Source organism: Salmo salar, chromosome ssa02, assembly GCF_905237065.1.
Source record: "Salmo salar chromosome ssa02, Ssal_v3.1, whole genome shotgun sequence".
NCBI lineage: Eukaryota > Metazoa > Chordata > Actinopteri > Salmoniformes > Salmonidae > Salmo > Salmo salar.
The window spans coordinates 67,607,173-67,628,331 of NC_059443.1; the positions used below are offsets into that span (position 1 = coordinate 67,607,173).

The 21,159-nt window shown below is 45.5% G+C and overlaps 1 protein-coding gene across 1 annotated transcript in view; it reads right to left on the minus strand.

Annotated features, from left to right (window-relative positions):
• LOC106590384 (voltage-dependent T-type calcium channel subunit alpha-1I) overlaps positions 1-21,159 on the minus strand; it is a 142,568-nt gene that overhangs the window by 100,459 nt on the left and 20,950 nt on the right. The window contains exon 3 of the mRNA XM_045713267.1: positions 12,704-12,801. Within this exon, the coding sequence (XP_045569223.1) occupies positions 12,704-12,801 (98 nt within the window). The remainder of the gene's footprint in view (positions 1-12,703; positions 12,802-21,159) is intronic.

Sequence of the window (21,159 nt, forward strand, 5' to 3'; positions counted from 1 at the left end):
GTTTTGTATTTCTATGTTCTTTCTGGTTTGTTGTATTTCTATGTTTAGGTTGATGGAGGGTTGGACTCTCAATTGGAGGCAGGTGCTTTCTCGTTGCCTCTGATTGAGAGTCCTATATATGGGTAATTGTTTGGTTTGGTGTTGTGGGAGATTGTTTCTTGTTTTGCCTGTGTGAGTGTGACAAGACTGTTTTGTTGTTCGTGCGTTCTTCGTTTTGTTATTTTGGTGTTCTCTTTATTTTAAAATAAATAACAAGATGAGCATCCACATTCCTGCTGCGTTTTGGTCCTCTATTCCCGACGACAGCCGTTATAGAGAGAGAACTCTCCACTGCTGCCCACATATTAACTCTGTTGTCCAAACACACACAAACATCAAATGTTTCTGCGTTGGTATTTCTTCTCTGAATATACTGAAATGGCTTCGATGGCTTCAATCATAGGCAAACACATATCAACCCACTACATAAGACCTTGGCTCCCATAGGATCCTATTCAATCCAAAACAACAGTTTTGCCTATACCACTACTATAAATAGAATAAGTAATGACTTATTCTGGTATTCATGGGAATTAAAGCATGTTTGAAGCCATATGTTTAATATTACTTCGTAACCATTAGACATTATGATGTTTGAGCCAATCAAAACGTGCCGTGGTAGAAAAACATAGACTAGACATAAAGAGTATATTAATTCCAGAATATATTCCGACACATAAAATACTTATCCCTATAACCAAGTTAGTTACCAGTTATTTGACTGAATAGGGCCAATAGTGTCTCATTGACAGTGATAAACGTGTCAGTAGTTCTGCCTCCATAGAGCTGCAGCAGTGCCACAGTCGCATTACACAGTCATTAAGTTAGCATTGGCCACGGTGCAACTACATGACTGGGAGGTATCCATGTCGGCTCTAAATATTTAGTGTGTCTGTTAACCGCTCAATGGCCGCACGCCACATATTACTGCCCTGAGGGCAACGGCAACACTGGAATTTATAGTTCCGCCAATAGCAGTTGATTACAACTGGATGTAGTGTAATTGAATTGAGTGGGAGAGATGAATGAAGGAGGGATGGATGGAGAGGAAGGGGGGCAGCATCTGTTAAGTGCCAAGTTCAAACTTCTATAAAAACAAATGCTATGGCCATCTCTCACACCTCTTTTCTCTCTCTCCTCTCTTTCTTCTGCAGCATCTCATCTTGTCCTTCGTTCCCCTCGCTCATCCCTCACTGATTGTGTCTATTCATCCGACTCCCTCTTTCCCCACTCTCATTCCTCCGCTCCGCTCTATCCATCATCGAAATAGCTAGTCATCCAAGTCCCTCTGCTTCTTGCCTCAGTCCATCCCTCACTCCTCTCCTCTCCTCTCCTCTTCTCTCCTCTCCTCTCCTCTCCCCCGCTCAGGATAATTCCTTGCTATCTTTAATCCTTTTTACAGCATTTATTTAAATTTTAGCCCTCTCCTTTCCCCTGTTCACCACCACCACTCTCTCCTCTCTAAACCTGTTCACCACCACCACTCTCTCCTCTCTAAACCTGTTCACCACCACCACTCTCTCCTCTCTAAACCTGTTCACCACCACCACTCTCTCCTCTCCAAACCTGTTCACCACCACCACTCTCTCCTCTCTAAACCTGTTCACCACCACCACTCTCTCCTCTCTAAACCTGTTCACCACCACCACTCTCTCCTCTCTAAACCTGTTCACCACCACCACTCTCTCCTCTCTAAACCTGTTCACCACCACCACTCTCTCCTTTCCCCTGTTCACCACCACCACTCTCTCCTCTCTAAACCTGTTCACCACCACCACTCTCTCCTCTCTAAACCTGTTCACCACCACCACTCTCTCCTATCCTCTGTTCACCACCACCACTCTCTCCTCTCTAAACCTGTTCACCACCACCACTCTCTCCTCTCTAAACCTGTTCACCACCACCACTCTCTCCTCTCTAAACCTGTTCACCACCACCACTCTCTCCTTTTCCCCTGTTCACCACCACCACTCTCTCCTCTCTAAACCTGTTCACACTATGTATAGTGTACATCTCACTTCCCACTTTCCCTGTTCCCCTCCCTCGCTAGCTCACTCTCTCCCTCTATCTTTTTCTCTCTCACCTTGACCCCTCTTTCTCTCCCTCACACACACACCTTCCTCCCCTCTCCCTCCCTCTCTGCCCCACCTGCTCTCTCTCTTTCTCACACACACATCCCTTCCCTCTCCATACTTCTCTGGCCTTCCCTCTCTTTTTTTCTCTCTCTCTCTCTCTCCATCTCTGTTCCTCTCCTCCTCTCTCCCCCTCTCGTCTCTAGGGACAGTAGTGTTCCTCTTTTCCTGTGCAGAGTGGTTTGTTACAGGGAAGGAAGGAAGGACTTAAGGAAGGAAGGAAGGAAGGAAGGAAGGAAGGAAGGAAGGAAGGAAGGAAGGAAGGAAGGAAGGAAGGAAGGAAGGAAGGAAGGAAGGAAGGAAGGAAGGAAGGAAGGAAGGAAGGAAGGAAGGAAGGAAGGAAGGAAGGAAGGAGGAAAAGGAGTAACTACTCTTTCATTCTGAGAGAGATGGATCTGACTCAGTGGATAATTGAAAGAGGGTAGGAGAAAGTGAGAGAAAGACAAGAGAAAGAGAGAGAGGGAGAAAGAGAGAGAGAGAGACAGAGAGAGAGAGAGAGAGAGAGAGAGAGAGATCTTAAAAAATGGGGTGGATGTTCCTAATCAATGCTCTGATCACCAGGAACGTCGGGAAGGGGAGAGGACATAGGAACATTCTAACTAGGGAATAATCCACTAGAGATGACTATAATCTGTACAGTAGTTAGAAAGACTGCAGATTATCTCTCCCTCTATTGTACAACTCATATCCTTTCCTCCTCTCTTCTTCTGGTCTGTCTCTTCTTTTCTCTCTCACTCACTCCCGTCTCTCATCACACTAGTCTGTCTCTTCTATTCTCTCTCCCTCACTCCGTCTCTCATCACACTAGTCTGTCTCTTCTATTCTCTCTCCCTCACTCCCGTCTCTCATCACACTAGTCTGTCTCTTCTATTCTCTCTCCCTCACTCCGTCTCTCATCACACTTTCCCACATCAGTGTACACACACCAAACACACACCTAGTACCAATGAAGACACACACCAAACACACACCTAGTACCCATGAAGACACACACCAAAACACACACCTAGTACCCGTGAAGACACACACCAAACACACACCTAGTACCCATGAAGACACACACCAAACACACACCTAGTACCCATGAAGACACACACCAAACACACACCTAGTACCCGTGAAGACACACACCACACACACACCTAGTACCCATGAAGACACACACCAAACACACACCTAGTACCCATGAAGACACACACCAAACACACACCTAGTACCCGTGAAGACACACACCAAACACACACCTAGTACCCATGAAGACACACACCAAACACACACCTAGTACCCATGAAGACACACACACACACAAGAGAAATGAGCTGCGCGTTTTCACCTGTATAGTGAGCTATAAACTCCAGCCATTATGGATGTAGCTGTATTATGAATAGGAAAGGATTAGTTATAGCATCAGCAAGGCAACATTAACTCAACTATCATCGCATCCAAGAGACCACTCAATGGTTCTCGCAATGAATAACTGTGTGTGTGTGTGTGTGTGTGTGTGTGTGTGTGTGTGTGTGTGTGTGTGTGTGTGTGTGTGTGTGTGTGTGTGTGTGTGTGTGTGTGTGTGTGTGTGTGTGTGTGTGTGTGTGTGTGTGTGTGTGTAAATTGTAAATTGTTTACTAGCTCTGATCTCATCAAAAGCCCTTATCTTTTGGACCATTCGCTTTCCGTAGAACAACTCAGGTAATAATAAGGTACTTATGATGCTGATTGGGTGTTGAAGTGGTTTGGGATGAGCTCTGGAACACGCAGAGAGAAGAGCACGTAGCAACAGAGACAGACAGACAGACTCTCTCTCAAATTCAAATAGCTTTATTGACATGAGAAACATTGCGTAAATATTGACAAAGCATTATGAACACCAGCTGTTTCCATGACAGACTGACCAGGTTAATCCAAGTGAAAGCTTTGATCCCTTCTTGATGTCACTTGTTAAACCAATTGAGACATGGATTGTGTATGTGTGCCTTTCAGAGGGTGAATTGGCAAGACAAAAGATTTAAGTGCCTTTGAACAAGGTATTATAATACGTTTGTGTCAAAAACTGCAACACTGCTGGGTTTTAACGCTTTCCCGTGTGGGGGGGAGGGGGGGATGATAATAGAACAATGTGATAAATAATCGGTACAATAAAAGTTTAAACATGGAAAATGAACATGCTACTATTAATACTACTAGAATGAATGCTACCACCTATATTATTTACACTAATACCACAAATATCCCTATTACTACCATTACCACTACTATCCTTGGTAAATAGATTATATATAGCAGAGAGCAGTAGTCGACTTGAAAACCACGGAGAGTGCCCTGTATAAGGCTACACAGTACCAAGGACTCTCTCTGCTGAAGAGCCAGTATGGCAGCTGTCCGTGGTGCTGAAGTTATGTGGCCTATTAAGGAGAGCTCTCGATGGTGAGGGAACATAAAACATTTAACCCACTAAACAAAAATATAAATGCAACATGTTAAGTGTTGGTACCATGTTTCATGAGCTGAAATAAAAGATCCCAGAAATTATTTATTATTGTTATTATTATTTTCTTTTTTTCTGTTTACATCCTTGTTAGTGAGCATTTCTCCTTTGCCAAGATAATCTATCCACCTGACAGGTGTGGCATATCAACAATCTGATTAAACCGCATGACCATTACACAGGTGCACCTTGTGCTGGGGACAATAAAAGGCCACTCTAAAATGTGCAGTTTTGTCACACAATAGTGCCTGTCACGTCCTGACCAGTATAAGGGTTATTTGTTATTGTAGTTTGGTCAGGACGTGGCAGAGGGTATTTTGTTTATGTGGTTCGGGGTGGTGTATGTAGTAGGGTGTTTGATTTATTATTTCTGGGTTTTGGTCTATGTTCTATGTTTTGTATTTCTATCTTCTTTCTGGTTTGTTGTATTTCTATGTTTAGGTTGATGGGGGTTGGACTCTCAATTGGAGGCAGGTGCTTTCTCGTTGCCTCTGATTGAGAGTCCTATATATGGCTAATTGTTTGGTTTGGTGTTGTGGGAGATTGTTTCTTGTTTTGCCTGTGTGAGCCTGACAAGACTGTTTTGTTGTTCGTGAGTTCTTCGTTTTTTTTGTTATTTTGGTGTTCTCTTTATTTAAAAATAAATACAAGATGAGCATCCACATTCCTGCTGCGTTTTGGTCCTCTATTCCCGACGACAGCCGTTACAGTGCCACAGATGTCTTAAGTTTTAAGGGAGTGGGCAATTGGCATGCTGAATTAGGGAATGTCCACCAGAGCTGTTGCCAGAGAATTGAATATAGAGAATAATGTTTTACATCCTTGTTAGTGAGCATTTCTCCTTTGTATACCATAAGCCGCCTCCAACGTGGTTTTAGAGAATTTGGCAGTACGTCCACCTGTCCCTCACAACTGCAGACCACGTGTATATTGCGTTGTGTTGATTAGCAGTTTTCTGATGTCAGCATTGTGAACAGTAGGGTTATGGTATGGGCAGGCATAAACTACGGACAACTAAAACAATTGCATTTTATTGATGGCAATTTGAATGCACAAAGACCCATTGTCGTGCCATTCATCAGCCACCATCACCTCATGTTTCAGCATGGTAATGCACGTCCCCATGTCACAAGGACCTGTACACAATTCCTGGAAGCTGAAAATGTCCCAGTTCTTCCATGGCCTGCATGGCCTGCATACACACCAGACATGTCACCCATTGAGCATGTTTGGGATGCTCTGGATTGAAGTGTACGACAGCGTGTTCCAGTTCCCTCCAATATCCAGCAACTTCGCACAGCCGTTGAAGAGGAGTGGGACAACATTCCACAGGCCACAATCAACAGTCTGATCAACTCTATGCGAAGGAGATGTGTCGCGCTGCATGAGGCAAATGGTGGTCACACCAGATACTGACTGGTTTTCTGATCCACCCCCTACTTTGTTTTTAAGGTTTCTGTGACCTACAGATGCATATCTTTATTCCCAGTCATGTGAAATCCATAGATTAGGGCTTGAGGAATTTATATATATTTACATAAATTGACTGATTTCCTTATATGAACTGTAACTAGGACTATTAAGGTGACCAAATTACATGTGACCGTTTAGTCACAGTAATTAGGCTTCTCCAAGCTCTGATGCTGCTGCTGGTCATTAGTAGCTTACCAAACTTGCTAACTGCCTGGTACTCACGACTCTATTCTCCCTCTAATCACTCTAATGACATCAATGCAAATGTATTAAAAAATCTAATCAAACACTTCAAGAGAGCCCATGAGCTCATGTTGCGTAACATTTCTATAGGCTATGTAATTGCGTAAGAAAACAGTTTTGATGGCCTCTATTAAAAACAGGAGGGGATCATCAGCTTTCTATAGGCTAGGCCTACTATATTTATTTCTCAACTTTCCTAATATTAAGCACATTGCTTCGCTTTACAACAGAATTATAGCCTACCTGGCTGGCATGAAAATGAACCATGGGAAAAGAGTCCTCCATTCGCTATTTAAGTGCATAGATTACATGTATTTTTTTCCCCTGCCCCTGTTCCGAGACAGGTGCATGATAATGGTCCATTCTAAATCAAAACATATATCACACATATATTATTTAGTATATGTAAAGAAAACATTAAATTAAGAATAGACTGATGGGTGACAATATTAGCCTATCACTTGTGAATGATGCCCAGGTTGTGCATTAAGGCAAGAAACAGTGCAACTTTTTAAAATTGTAGTCGCACAACTCGCACAACTCAACTGAACTGACCTTATAACTTCTTAAAATTAAGCACATTAATCCGCTTTATAACTGGTGTAGAGCCTAAATGGAATACATAGGCAGAAAGTTTATAGAAGAGAATTTTTGCCATAAAAATGCACCTTAATAATAAAGCATTACATACATAATCTCATTTACCGTCAATTCGAGAACAGTGTTTTCCCGCTAATTGATTGCATTTAGGAACATTCACGCTTAGCCTACTGCCGTGAGTGTATTACTGCGCTTATAATGTGAAAAAATTGCCTAATAGTTTAACAAACATTTTAAGCTAAACGATCGATCTCATTGCTTTTAAACAGTGTCACGCCCTGACATGAGAGAGCCGTTTTTCTCTGTTTAGTTAGGTCAGGGTGTGATATGGGGTGGGCATTCTATGTGTTTTATTTCTATGTTTTGACCGGGTATGGTTTCCAATCAGAGGCAGCTGTCTATCGTTGTCTCTGATTGGGAGCCATACTTAGGCAGCCTTTTCCCACCTGAGTTTTTGTGGGTAGTAGTTTTCCGTTTAGTTGTCTGTTGCCTGACGGAACTGTTGGCTTTCGTTTTGTTTCTTTGTTTAAGTGTTTCATTATAGTAATGAATATGAGCACTCAACACGCTGTGTTTTGGTCCACTCCTTTTGACTATCGTAACAGAACTACCCACCACCAAAGGACCAAGCAGAGTGGGCCGATTGACTAGACCTGGGAGGATATCCTGGATGGGGCAGGACCCTGCACAAGGCCTCGGGAGTATCGCCGCCCGCAGGAGGAGATAGAGGCGGCGAAAGCGGAACAGCGATACTGGGAGGAACAGGCAAGGAAACAACGGAAGCCCGAGAGGCAGCGGTAAAAAAAAATTGGGGCGGAGGCACACGGGGAGATTGGCGAAGTCGGGGTTGAGACCTGAGCCAACTCCCCGTGCTTACCATGGGGAGCGAGTGACCAAGCAAGCACCGTGTTATGCGGTGATGCGCACTGTGTCGCCAGTGTGCACTCACAGCCCGGTGTGCTCGGTGCAAGCTCCTCACCGTTGCCATGCTAGAGTTGGCCGTCAGCAAGGAAGAAGTGTGCCGGCTCAGCGTATCTGGTCTCCGGTGCATCTCTTCGGCCCAGGTTATCCTGTGCCAGCTCTACGCACGGTACACCCCCGTTCACCAGCACAGCCCAGTTCGTCCTGTACCAGCGCTCCGCCCTTGCTGGGCTAAAATAACCATCCAGCCAGGACGGGGTGTGCCAGCCCTAAGCTCCAGACCTCCAGTGTGCCTCCACGGCCCAGTATACCCTGTGTCTGCTCTGCGCACCCAGTCTCCTGTGCGTCTCCCCAGTCCAGTGAGACCGGTTCCAGCTCCACGTAGGAAGCCTCCAGTGATGATCAATGGTCCGAAGCCTCCAGTGATAATCCATGGCACGAAGCCTCCAGTGATGATCCATGGCCCGGAGCCTGTAGGGATGATCCATGGCACGAAGCCTCCAGTGATGATCCATGGCCCGGAGCCTGTAGGGATGATCCATGGCACGAAGCCTCCAGTGATAATCCATGGCCCGAAGCCTGTAGGGATGATCCATGGCACGAAGCCTCCAGTGATAATCCATGGCCCGGAGCCTCCAGTGATGATCCATGGCACAAAGCCTCCAATGATCATCCATGGCGCGGAACCTGTAGTGATGATCCATGGCATGGAGCCTGCAACGACGGTCCCCAGTCCTGAACCTACAGAGACGCTCCCCAGTCGGCAGCCTCCAGCGACGCTCCCCAGTCCGGAGCCTTCAGCGACGCTCCCCAGTCCAGAGCCTCCAGCGACGGTCTGCAGCCCGGAGTCTTCAGCGACGGTCCGCAGCCCGGACTCTTCAGCGACGGTCCGCAGCCCGGAGTCTTCAGTGACGGTCCGCAGCCCAGAGTCTTCAGCGACGGTCGGCGTTTCAGAGCCTCTGGCGATGATCCACGGTCTGGTTCCTCTGGCGACACAGAAGCGGGGGGATCAGCAGGCGGTGTGGGGACTAAGCCCCAAACCAGAGCCGCCACCAAGTATAGATGCCCACCCGGACCCTCCCCTATAGGTTCAGGTTTGCGGCCGGGAGTCCGCACCTTTGGGGGGGGGGGGGGGGGGTACTGTCACGCCCTGACCTGAGAGAGCCGTTTTTCTCTGTTTAGGTAGGTCAGGGTGTGATATGGGGTGGGCATTCTATGTGTTTTATTTCTATGTTTTGGCCGCGTATGGTTTCCAATCAGAGGCAGCTGTCTATCGTTGTCTCTGATTGGGAGCCATACTTAGGCAGCCTTTTCTTAGGCAGCCTTCTTTTTTTTTTTTTCGTTTAGTTGTCTGTTGCCTGACGGAACTGTTTGCTTTCGTTTTGTTTCTTTGTTTAAGTGTTTCATTATAGTAATAAATATGAGCACTCAACACGCTGCGTTTTGGTCCACTCCTTTTGACGATCGTAACACACAGAAGGACAAGTTAATCAATAGAATAGGTCAACTTTTGTACTATGGTGGATAGTAGATTGACATAGGCTAGTGCTTCTGCTGTTCATTAGGTCTACTCATCTTGTTGGCTGAAGGAATGTAGGCTGAATGTGGACAGTTCTAGCATCTTCAATATGTGCCTTGTAATTCTGCAAGAGGTATGTATGTATATATATATATATATATATATATATATATATATAATGCGCGCAGTTGCTTCCCTGTCTTCATTCACTTGTAGCCTACGTCTTAGCTGAAACGCCTGTGAGAAGGACCTGATCAAGTCACGGGCATTGGCTATAACCTACTAGACGTGAGTGAGAGGTGCCTCGGAGCATGGCAGCCGGGAGAAGGGAATTATACTGTAATTAGCCTATTATATTCAGCCCAAGGGCACAAAGGCCACTTTGGCCGCAAAAGGCATGGATTTTTTTAGGGGACATTATGGCCACACAAGGGGGATGCTGCAGAGAAATGTGAGGCCTGGTGAGAATATTATCAAGTGATTGTCAAATTGTGTGTGCAGCTGCGACTTTTTTCAAATCATCGTTAGAGTCCCATCATGCAGCCTTATAATGTATTACACATCAAAACATATAGCCCAACGTATGTATCACAACTAAAGTTGCATAAATAACTAAATTAAGGATATAGGAGGACCAGTTTATTTTTTATCTGCTCAACACAGAATAGCCGCATGTTTGGAGAAAATATCCTTTATATTTTATTCAGCTTTGTTTAATTGTATTCTTCATACTTTAAAATAATATAAAATAATGCCACGGAATTCTAACCAAATCCTGTCTGCTAAATGAACCAATGTAGCCCACAGCCATGTGGCATAGCCATAATCAGGGCCTAACATAATGTCACGTCCTGACCATAGTAAGATGTGATTTTCTATGGTAGAGTAGGTCAGGGCGTGACAGGGGGTGTTTTGTGTTTTTCTATGTTTTCTATTTCTATGTTTAAGTTCTAGTTTTTCTATTTCTATGTTGTTTTTTTTTGGGTTGATCTCCAATTGGAGGCAGCTGGTCCTCGTTACCTCTGATTGGAGATCATATTTAGTAGGGGTTTTTCTTCCTGTTTTTGTGGGTGATTATATTTTGAGTAGTGTTTGTTTCTCCTCTGTGTCACGGTTTGTTGTTTTGACCTTCAGTTTATTTTGTATTGCATAAAGTTTCACAGTCTAAATAAATATGTGGAACGAAATACAGGCTGCACTTTGGTCCACTCCTTTAAACAGCCGTGACAGAATCACCCACCACAAAAGGACCAAGCAGCGTGCCCAGGAGGAGCAGGGATCCTGGGCTTGGGAGAAGAGAGAGTGGAGGACGTCCTGGTCCTGGGAGGAGGTAATGGCAGGGGACAAGACCCTGCAATGGAAGTAGGTGGAGACGGCGCAAGCGGAACGGCGACGCTATGAGGAGCTAGCCCAACGATGGAAGCCCGAGAGGCACCCCCAAAAAATATTTTTTTGAGGGGGCACACGGTGAGTTTGGCAGAGTCAGGGTGGAGAGCTGAGGCAACTCCCCGTGCTTACCGTGGGGAGCGAGTGACGGGGCAGGCACCGTGTTATGCAGTGATGCGCACTGTGTCGTCAGGGCGCACTCACAGGCCGGTGCGATCTGTGCCCGCGCCTTGCAGTTGTCAAGCTGGGTTGAGCATCCAGCAAAGAAGGGTTGTGCCAGCCATAAGCTCCAGACCTCCAGTGCGCCTCCACGGCCCAGTATACCCTGTGCCGCCTCTCCGCACTCGCCCTGAAGTGCGTGTCATCAGCCCGGTGCCACCTGTACCCGTCCCACGCATCAGACCTCCGGTGCGCCTCCACAGCCCTGTACGTCCTGTGCCTGCACCTCGCACTCTCCCTCCAGTGCGCTTCCACAGCCCAGTATGTCCTGTGCCTCCTCTCCGCACTCGCCCTGAGGTGCGTGTCATCAGCCCAGTGCCACCTGTACCGGTCCCACACATCAGGCCTCCAGTGCGCCTCCACAGCCCAGTACGTCCTGTGCCTCCTCCCCGCACTCGACCTGAGGTGCGTGTTACCAGTCTGGCGCCACCTATGCCAGTCCCACGCATCAGACCTCCAGTGTGCATCCCCAGTCCGGAGCCTCCAGCGACGCTCCCCAGTCCGGAGCTTCCAGCGATGCTCCGCAGCCCGGAGCCTCCAGCGGCGGCCTGCAGTCCAGAACCTCCAGCAATGATCTACAGTCCGGTTCTTTCGACGACGATCCACGGTCAGGTGGTAATAAAGCAGAAGGATCAGCGGGTGGAGCGGGGAGTACGCTCCGAACTGGAGCCGCCTCCTATGTTGGAGGTTAAGGTTATGTGGACTGCATTTGAGCCGCCATAGACAATTGTCACCCTCCCTACCCTCCCTTTTGTTTTGTGGTTTCTTTTGTTTTAGGTGCATTCGGAGTCTGCACCTTTGGGTGGGGGTACTGTCACGTCCTGACCATAGTAAGATGTGATTTTCTATGGTAGAGTAGGTCAGGGCGTGACAGGGGGTGTTTTGTGTTTTTCTATGTTTTCTATTTCTATATTTAAGTTCTAGTTTTTCTATTTCTATGTTGTTTTTTTGGTTGATCTCCAATTGGAGGCAGCTGGTCCTCGTTACCTCTGATTGGAGATCATATTCAGTAGGGGTTTTTCTTCCTGTTTTTGTGGGTGATTATATTTTGAGTAGTGTTTGTTTCTCCTCTGCGTCACGGTTTGTTGTTTTATCCTTCAGTTTATTTTGTATTGCATAAAGTTTCACAGTCTAAATAAATATGTGGAACGAAACACACGCTGCACTTTGGTCCACTCCTTTAAACAGCCGTGACACATAAGGACAACTCAGAGTATGCTATTCTGTTCATCTGAAATAGACTACATTTTCTCCATATCATGCTTCTTTAGACCCGTCTAAAATAAATCATGGATTTATTGTGAAGGTGTAGGCTATATTACATGGATTTATTAGACTTTTGAAATGTAGACGTTCCAAAGGCCTGCATTAGTGGCTTGTAGGCTGTGTGTGGAAGCCAGAAGATGCTAAATATCTATATGCTAATTTACTGTCAATTACCGTGAGACCAGCAGTTATTCGCTTGACAATCACAGACTGACAAAATGTCATGACCGCCACAGCCCTAACTGCAACTCGGTAAAACTATATCAATTGTTGCATGTTGCATTTATATTTCTGTTCAGTGTAATACTAGTGGAGAATATGCATGTAGTCTGGTCTCAGATCTGTGCTGTCTTGCCAGTGTTAGCAGATCTGGGACTCGATCAGGCAGGTATTGTGTGATGGTGGTATCTATGGGAGACTTACTTGGAACTCTGTTGATGGCTTTGAGGGGTCTGAGGACCCTGACTGTCCTGATGGCTGAGAGGTTGATGTTCTGGAGGTCCAAAGAGTACTCTACCATCCTGGAGAAACAGGAACACAATACAGTTACAAACTGTTGAAACTCACACTGTTGAACTGAACAAACCCTCTGTCCTTACTAGATATTCTCAAGGTTGTTAGTGGTATTTTTCTAGTTCAACCTGTTAAAAGAAAACAGAGTGAAACGCAGTAACAGCACAGATCACACATCAGAGGATCTATCTAAACTCTGGATGTTCATGCTATTATATTTATTCGTATTCTTACTTCTGTATCTGTTTACTAAATGTATGTACAAGGAGACACCCAAAGCCCTTACACAGTTGGGGGTTTGTATTGTAAAACTGGATGTGAATAAATGTTCACCCCTAATACACCCAGATAACCAGTCATCCATAGAGTTCAGAACACAACCCTCAGTCCAAACGGCATCCATATTAGGAAGTCCCTTAGTTGTCAGACCAAACTCCCTTAGTTGACAGACAAAACTAGTCAGACAACTGAATGATTTCCTAATATGGATGCCGAACTAGTAAGTGTTGGAGAGGAGGTAATAGTCCCATCCGGCTCGAAGGACCATGAAACACACCACACACCACACACCACACACACACACACACACACACACACACACACACACACACACACACACACACACACACACACACACACACACACTACAAGTTAATTTTCCAGAGTGAAGGACCATGAAACCATAAAACCGGGTGTTACTCCTCTCACTGCACACCTGTATGAGGTGTGTATCTGCTTCTCTGCTTTCCACCTCTCCTCTTTCTTTTCTGATCCACTCCTTCTCACTGTGGGTATCTATATGTGCATAAGCAATAACCTATTAGACCTGCAAATGCAGGGACAGGTAGAAGCTTCTGCTTTGTTAAAGCTTGAAAGAAAAAGGGTGAATGTGAGAAAAAGCGCAGAAAAGGAGGAAAATGGAGCGGGAAAGATGGAATGTTGGGATCCAGACCTACTTCCAGTCCATTCCTGTACCTGAAGAGAGAGAGAGGGGACAGATAGTGAGAGATAGAGGGAGAGAGAGAGAGAGAGGGGGAGAAAGAGAGAGAGAGACTGACAGAGAGATAAGGAAAGTAAGGGCCAACCCTACAACACCCCCAGGCATCAATTACCTCATCATAATCATCTCAACTGCAGGAATGAACAAAGGTGAAGACTCAATTTAATATGCAGGAACACAAACTGTAGAAACACTAGTGAATTTGCAGATACCTGGGCTAACAGAACAGAGAGTCTGCCAGACCCAAGACAGAGGAGTCAGAGAGAACTCAACTATGCACTGGAGCATTGCGCTGAGCTAGACTGACAGACAGTCTTACTGCAGAGAGAGGAACACACTCCACAGGGAGAAAGGAAGAGATGAGAACAGGTGTGATGATACATTAAGGGTGTAGAGAAAACTGCCTCAGTCCCAAAATCAACCCCTAGCTCTTAGCTCCTAACCTTCAAACCAGACAGTATCACTGCAGGCTAGCTCAACAGGGAGAGAGGGGGAGAAGAGGACAGGTGTGGAGAGATTTAGCCAGGTCTAGAATGAGTAGTACCAAATCAAACCATAGCTCCTTGCCTCTAGCCCCTAGCTCTTAACCACTAGCTCCTAGCCAATAAGCACTAGCCCCTAGTTTCTCCTTGCCGGTCAGTGAGTGCAGATAGAGGCCCAGAATGCAGACTAACTCCAGAGGGGGAGTGGGAGGTGAGGACAGGTGTGTGGATGTGTTTGGGGAGATACAGAGACAGTGATCCAGTCAACCCAGACAGTTCATTCAGGCTAACTCCAGTGGGAAAGAGGACCTTACAAAAACAATACATCAAATTTACAGTTTCTCTCTCTCTCCAAACTCTTCAGGAGTGAGAGAGAGAGAGAGAGAGAGAGAGAGCAAGAGCGAGATTGGAGAGCGAGAGAGGGATTGGAGAGCAAGAGCGAGAGAGGGATTGGAGAGCAAAAGCGAGAGAGGGATTGGAGAGAAAGAGCGAGAGAAAGAGATTGAAGCGAGAGCGAGATTGAGAGAGAGGGATTGGAGAGCTAGAGAGAGAAAGAGAGATTGAAGAGAGAGCGAGATTGAGGGATTGGAGAGCTAGAGAGAGGGAGAGAGAGAGAGTGGAGAGAGAATTACATTTTAGTCATTTAGCAGTCACTCTTATCCAGAGTGATTTACAGTAGTGAATGCATACATTTCATACATTTTTTTTTTACGTACTGGTCCCCCGTGGGAATTGAACCCACAACCCTGGTGTTGCAAACAACATGCTCTACCAACTGAGCCACACATTAACTTGGGACACGGGACCCGAGTTAATGCAGGCTAACTCCAACGGGAAAGAAGACATGTGTCTAGATGGATTTAACCTGTTGGGGCTAGGGGGCAGTATTTGCACGGCCGGATAAAAAACTTAACCGATTTAAACTGGTTACTACTCTTGCCCAGAAACGAGAATATGCATATAATTAGTAGATTTGGATAGAAAACACTCTAAAGTTTCTAAAACTGTTTGAATGGTGTCTGTGAGTATAACAGAACTCATATGGCAGGCCAAAACCTGAGAAGATTCCATACAGGGAGTGCCCTGTCTGACAATTTGTTGTCCTTCTGTTGCATTTCTATCAAAAATACAGCATCTCTGCTGTAACGTGACATTTTCTAAGGCTTCCATTGGCTCTCAGAAGGCCCCAGAAAGTGGAATGACGTGTCTCCTGTCTCTGGACAGGCTGGGGACAGTGACACTGGAGATGCGCATTCATGAGAATTCTACTAAAAAAAATTCGCCCGGTTGGAATATTATCGCTATTTTACGAGAAAAATAGCAGAAAAATTGATTTTAAACAGCGTTTGACATGCTTCGAAGTACGGTAATGGAATATTTTGAAATTTTTTGTCACGAAATGCGCTCGGCTCGTCACCCTTCGGATAGTGACCTGAACGCACGAACAAAACGGAGCTATTTGAATATAACTATGGATTATTTGGAACCAAAACAACATTTGTTGTTGAAGTAGAAGTCCTGGGAGTGCATTTTGACGAAGAACAGCAAAGGTAATCCAATTTTTTTAATAGTAATTCTGAGTTTAGTGAGCACCAAACTTGGTGGGTGTCAAATTAGCTAGCCTGTGATGGCCAAGCTATCTACTCAGAATATTGCAAAATGTGCTTTTGCCGAAAAGCTATTTTAAAATCTGACACTGCGATTGCATAAAGGAGTTCTGTATCTATAATTCTTAAAATAATTGTTATGTATTTTGTGAACGTTTATTGTGAGTAATTTTGTAAATTCACCAGAAGTTTGTGGTGGGTATGCTAGTTCTAAACATCACATGCTAATGTAAAAAGCTGGTTTTTGATATAAATATGAACTTGATTGAACAAAAAATGAATGTATTGTATAACATAATGTCCTAGGAATGTCATCTGATGAAGATCATCAAAGGTTAGTGCTGCATTTAGCTGTGGTTTTGTTTTTTGTGACATATATGCTTGCTTTGAAAATGGCTGTGTGATTATTTTTGGCAGGGTACTCTCCTGACATAATCTAATGTTTTGCTTTCGCTGTAAAGCCTTTTTGAAATCGGACAATGTGGTTAGATTAATGAGAGTCTTGTCTTTAAAATGGTGTAAAATAGTCATATGTTTGAGAAATTGAAGTTATAGCATTTTTGAGGTATTTGTATTTCACGCCATGCGATTCCACTGGCAAGCGTCCCACCTAGCCCATAGAAGTTAACAAGGACCAGAATAGAATCAGTATTTCCTAGTCCCAAATCAAACCCTATCAACGATCCCCTGGACCCTAACTGCTATCCCATATCGTCTCCAAGCCCTAATCCCCTAGACACTATCCCCTATCGTCTCCAAGCCCTACTCACCTACACACTATCCCCTATCCTCTCCAAGCCCTACTCCCCTAGACACTATCCCCTATCCTCTCCAAGCCCTACTCCCCTAGAAACTATCCCCTATCCTCTCCAAGCCCTACTCCCCTAGACACTATCCCCTATCCTCTCCAAGCCCTACTCCCCTAGAAACTATCCCCTATCCTCTCTAAGCCCTACTCCCTAGACACTATCCCCTATCCTCTCCAAGCCCTACTCCCTAGACACTATCCCCTATCCTCTACAAGCCCTACTCCCCTAGAAACTATCCCCTATCCTCTCTAAGCCCTACTCCCCTAGACACTATCCCCTATCCTCTCCAAGCCCTACTCCCTTAGACACTATCCCCTATCCTCTCCAAGCCCTACTCCCCTAGAAACTATTCCCCTATCCTCTCCAAGCCCTACTCCCTTAGACACTATCCCCTATCCTCTCCAAGCCCTACTCCCTAGACACTATCCCCTATCCTCTCCAAGCCCTACTCCCTAGACACTATCCCCTATCCTCTCCAAGCCCTACTCCCCTAGAAACTATCCCTTATCCTCTACAAGCCCTTCTCCCATAGACACTTCTTGATACCATCTTTGCCTCTTAAATAAGTGGATTATTAAATGGCAGAAGCTGAATCAGCCATGAACATAAAGGTTAAAGTGCATTGGGCATAGTGAGAATCCTACTAGATGGTCCTATTCCCAATACAGCATGGCATCCCTTTTCCTAGATCTCCTCATAATCTAATATGACAGCCATGTTTCTACTGGAGAGAAGAGCAGAGAACTGGGGGGACTGACAATACAAGCTATAGAGTACAACTGGAGTACAACTGTAGAACTGCTGCCCTGCACTTTATCAATCACTCTGCCTCATCAGGTAGAGATTGGATGGAGAGAGATAGGGAGAGAGATTGGAGAGAGAGTGGAGATAGAGATGGGAGAGGGAGAAAGGGTTGAGCGCCTGAAAATGGGTCCTGCCAATTTGGATCAGTTTTGCACCAATTTGAGATGGGGCCGAGACAGAAATAAGCACACATTGTCTGTCTCTCTAATTCTCTCACCATCTCTGTGTCGAGATGCTTTTCCTGATCAATCCACAACAATCCATGTTTTCGCTGCTTCTATGTCCTTCTTGAATGTTAACCAGAGAACTATGGCCTTACTTAAACTACGTACTGTGTACTAATCATACTACAAACTATTTAGAATATACTGTTTCGTAAAACGTTTCAAGTTTTAATTCGCACATGCACAAGTACGTGTTGTTTGGTCTTCGTCCCCGTGACTTTACACAGCACGCCGTCATTTGGGTAAAATAAAAACCCCCTGTTACGCATTCCTGCTCCTGTCTCCTGAATCTCTTCATGCCAGCGTGACAGAATAATCAACCATTAAGGGAGACTGGGGGAATGGCCCGTCCGACGATGCTGCGTGCAACTGGGTCGTCCCAAGTCGCCACAACACGGCCGTCCGACGACGCAACTTCAGCAGCCACAACTGACCCTTCCGCCACTGCTACTGGTCCGTCCGACACTGACGCAACTTCAGCAGCTGCATCGGGTCCCGGTAGACCCGCACTGCATTCCTGTGATTCCTCGCTCTTTTGTTTGAGTTTCAACCCTGTGTTTTGTATAGTGTTTGTTTGGTCTTCGTCCCCGTGACTTTACACGGGCACGCCATAATTTGGGGCGGAATAAAAAAAAACAATTCCGCATTCCTGCGTCTGTCTCCCGATCCTTCATACCAACGTGACAGATACCCAAAATGCCTACTATTTAGAAGGCAAGAACGGGCTTTCAGACACGGCCATTGTCTCATTACAAGCGTGTTCCCATCTTTTAGTAACAGTAATCACAGCCATATTCCTGCTAAAGCCTGACACAAACACACACACATACCAACAAACACACACACATACCAACAAACACACACACATACCAACAAACACACACACATACCAACAAACACACACATACCACACACACACATACCAACAAACACACACACATACCAACAAACACACACACATACCAACAAACACACACACATACCAACAAACACACACACATACCAACAAACACACACACATACCAACAAACACACACACATACCAACAAACACACACACATACCAACAAACACACACACATACCAACAAACACACACACATACCAACATGAACAAATAGCCAGAAACAACGCATTGGTTTTTACTAAACAGTACGTTTAATAGTATGTAGTACAATTATCACACAGTATGTAGTTTTAGTAAGTAGTAGGCAAGACAGATTTCGGACACATTCACTGAATAAATAAATAAACACGCGCAGACGCACACACACACACACACACACACACACACACACACACACACACACACACACACACACACACACACACACACACACACACACACACACACACACAGTACCAGTAACACATTTGGCATAAGAAGTCTTACAAAATGCCTGTGTAAGTCCCTTTGGGAAGGAATGTGGTACATCAATAATGAACAGAAGATCAATGGATGTAATATATTTAGTCTCAAAGAGGGAGTTTAGCAGCAGAACAAGGGGCCACACAAAGACAAACACACACACACACACATCATCCTCCTTTCCTATTTTATATCAATCCCTTCCCTTCCCCTCTGCTCTCTGCTCCTCTCCTCCACCACACTCCAACACCCTTTACTCTCTCTCCCCTTTCCTCTCTCTCCCCTTTCCTCCCTCCCCTTTCTTCTCTCTCCCCTTTCCTCTCTCCCCCTTTCCTCTCTCCCCTTTCCTCTCTTCCCTTTCCTCTCTTCCCTTTCCTCTCTTCCCTTTCCTCTCTTCCCTTTGCTGTCTTCCCTTTGCTCTCTTCCCTTTGCTCTCTTCCCTTTCCTCTCTCTTCCCTTTCCTCCCTCCCCTTTCCTCTCTCTCCCCTTTCTTCTCTCTCCCCTTTCCTCTCTCTCCCCTTTCCTCTCTCTCCCCTTTCCTCTCTCCTTTCCTCTCCCTTTCCTTTCTCTCCCCTTTCCTCTCTCTCCCCTTTCCTCTCTCCTTTCCTCTCCCTTTCCTCTCTCTCCCCTTTCCTCTCTCCTTTCCTCTCTCTGCCATTTTCTCTCTCTTCCCGTTCCTCTCTCCCCCTTTCCTCTCTCCCCTTTCCTCTCTTCCCTTTCCTCTCTTCCCTTTCCTCCCTCCCCTTTCCTCTCTCTCTCCCCCTTTCTTCTCTCTCTCCTTTCTTCTCTCTCCCCGTTCCTCTCTCCCCCTTTCCTCTCTCCCCTTTCCTCTCTTCCCTTTCCTCTCTTCCCTTTCCTCCCTCCCCTTTCCTCTCTCTCTCCCCTTTCTTCTCTCTCTCCTTTCCTCTCTCTCCCCTTTCCTCTCTCTCCCCTTTCCTCTCTCTCCCCTTTTCTTCTCTTCTCCTCTCTGTATCTAGCCAACCATTGTTGTCGTGATTGACGTCTGTGTGTATGTCTGTGTGTGTGTCTGTGTGTCTACCCTTCTGTTGTCATTCGAGGTGTGTGTATTCTTGGTGTGAGAGTTATAACGAGGTCCTGTTACACCTCCTGCTTACGGATTCACCGGTGTGTGTGTGTGTGTGTGTGTGTGTGTGTGTGTGTGTGTGTGTGTGTGTGTGTGTGTGTGTGTGTGTGTGTGTGTGTGTGTGTGTGTGTGTGTGTGTGTGCGCCATGTGCGTCCATGTGTATGTGAGTAAACCTGGCCTGAGTCCGACAACAGCTGGTCGTGACTAGTTGAAACACCCCCTCTATACACATTCCCTCCACTGTGTCTCGATTCCTCACTATAACAACGACATATCTCTCTACCTCACTGTAACAGCTACATGTCTCTCTACTTCACTGTAACAGCTACATGTCTCTCTACCTAACTGTAACAGCTACATGTCTCTCTACTTCACTGTAACAGCTACATGTCTCTCTACGTAACTGTAACAGCTACATGTCTCTCTACCTCACTATAACAACTACATGTCTCTCTACCTCACTGTAACAGCTACATGTCTCTCTACCTCACAATAACAACTACATGTCTCTCTACCTCACTATAACAGCTACATGTCTCTCTATGTCACTATGACAACTACATGTTTCTCTTCCTCACTATAACATATACATGTATCTCTACCTCACTATAACAACTACATGTCTCTCTACCTCACTATAACAACTACATGTCTCTCTACCTCACTGTAACAACTACGTCTCTCTACCTCATTATAACAGCTACATGTCTCTCTACCTCACTATAACAGCTACATGTCTCTCTACCTCACTGTAACAACTACATGTATCTCTACCTCACTGTAATAGCTACATGTCTCTCTACCTCACAATAACAACTACATGTCTCTCTACTTCACTGTAACAGCTACATGTCTCTCTACTTCACTGTGACAGCTACATGTCTCTCTACTTCACTGTAACAGCTACATTTCTCTCTACTTCACTGTAACAGCTACATGTCTCTCTACTTTGCTGTAACAGCTACATGTCTCTCTACCTCACTGTAAC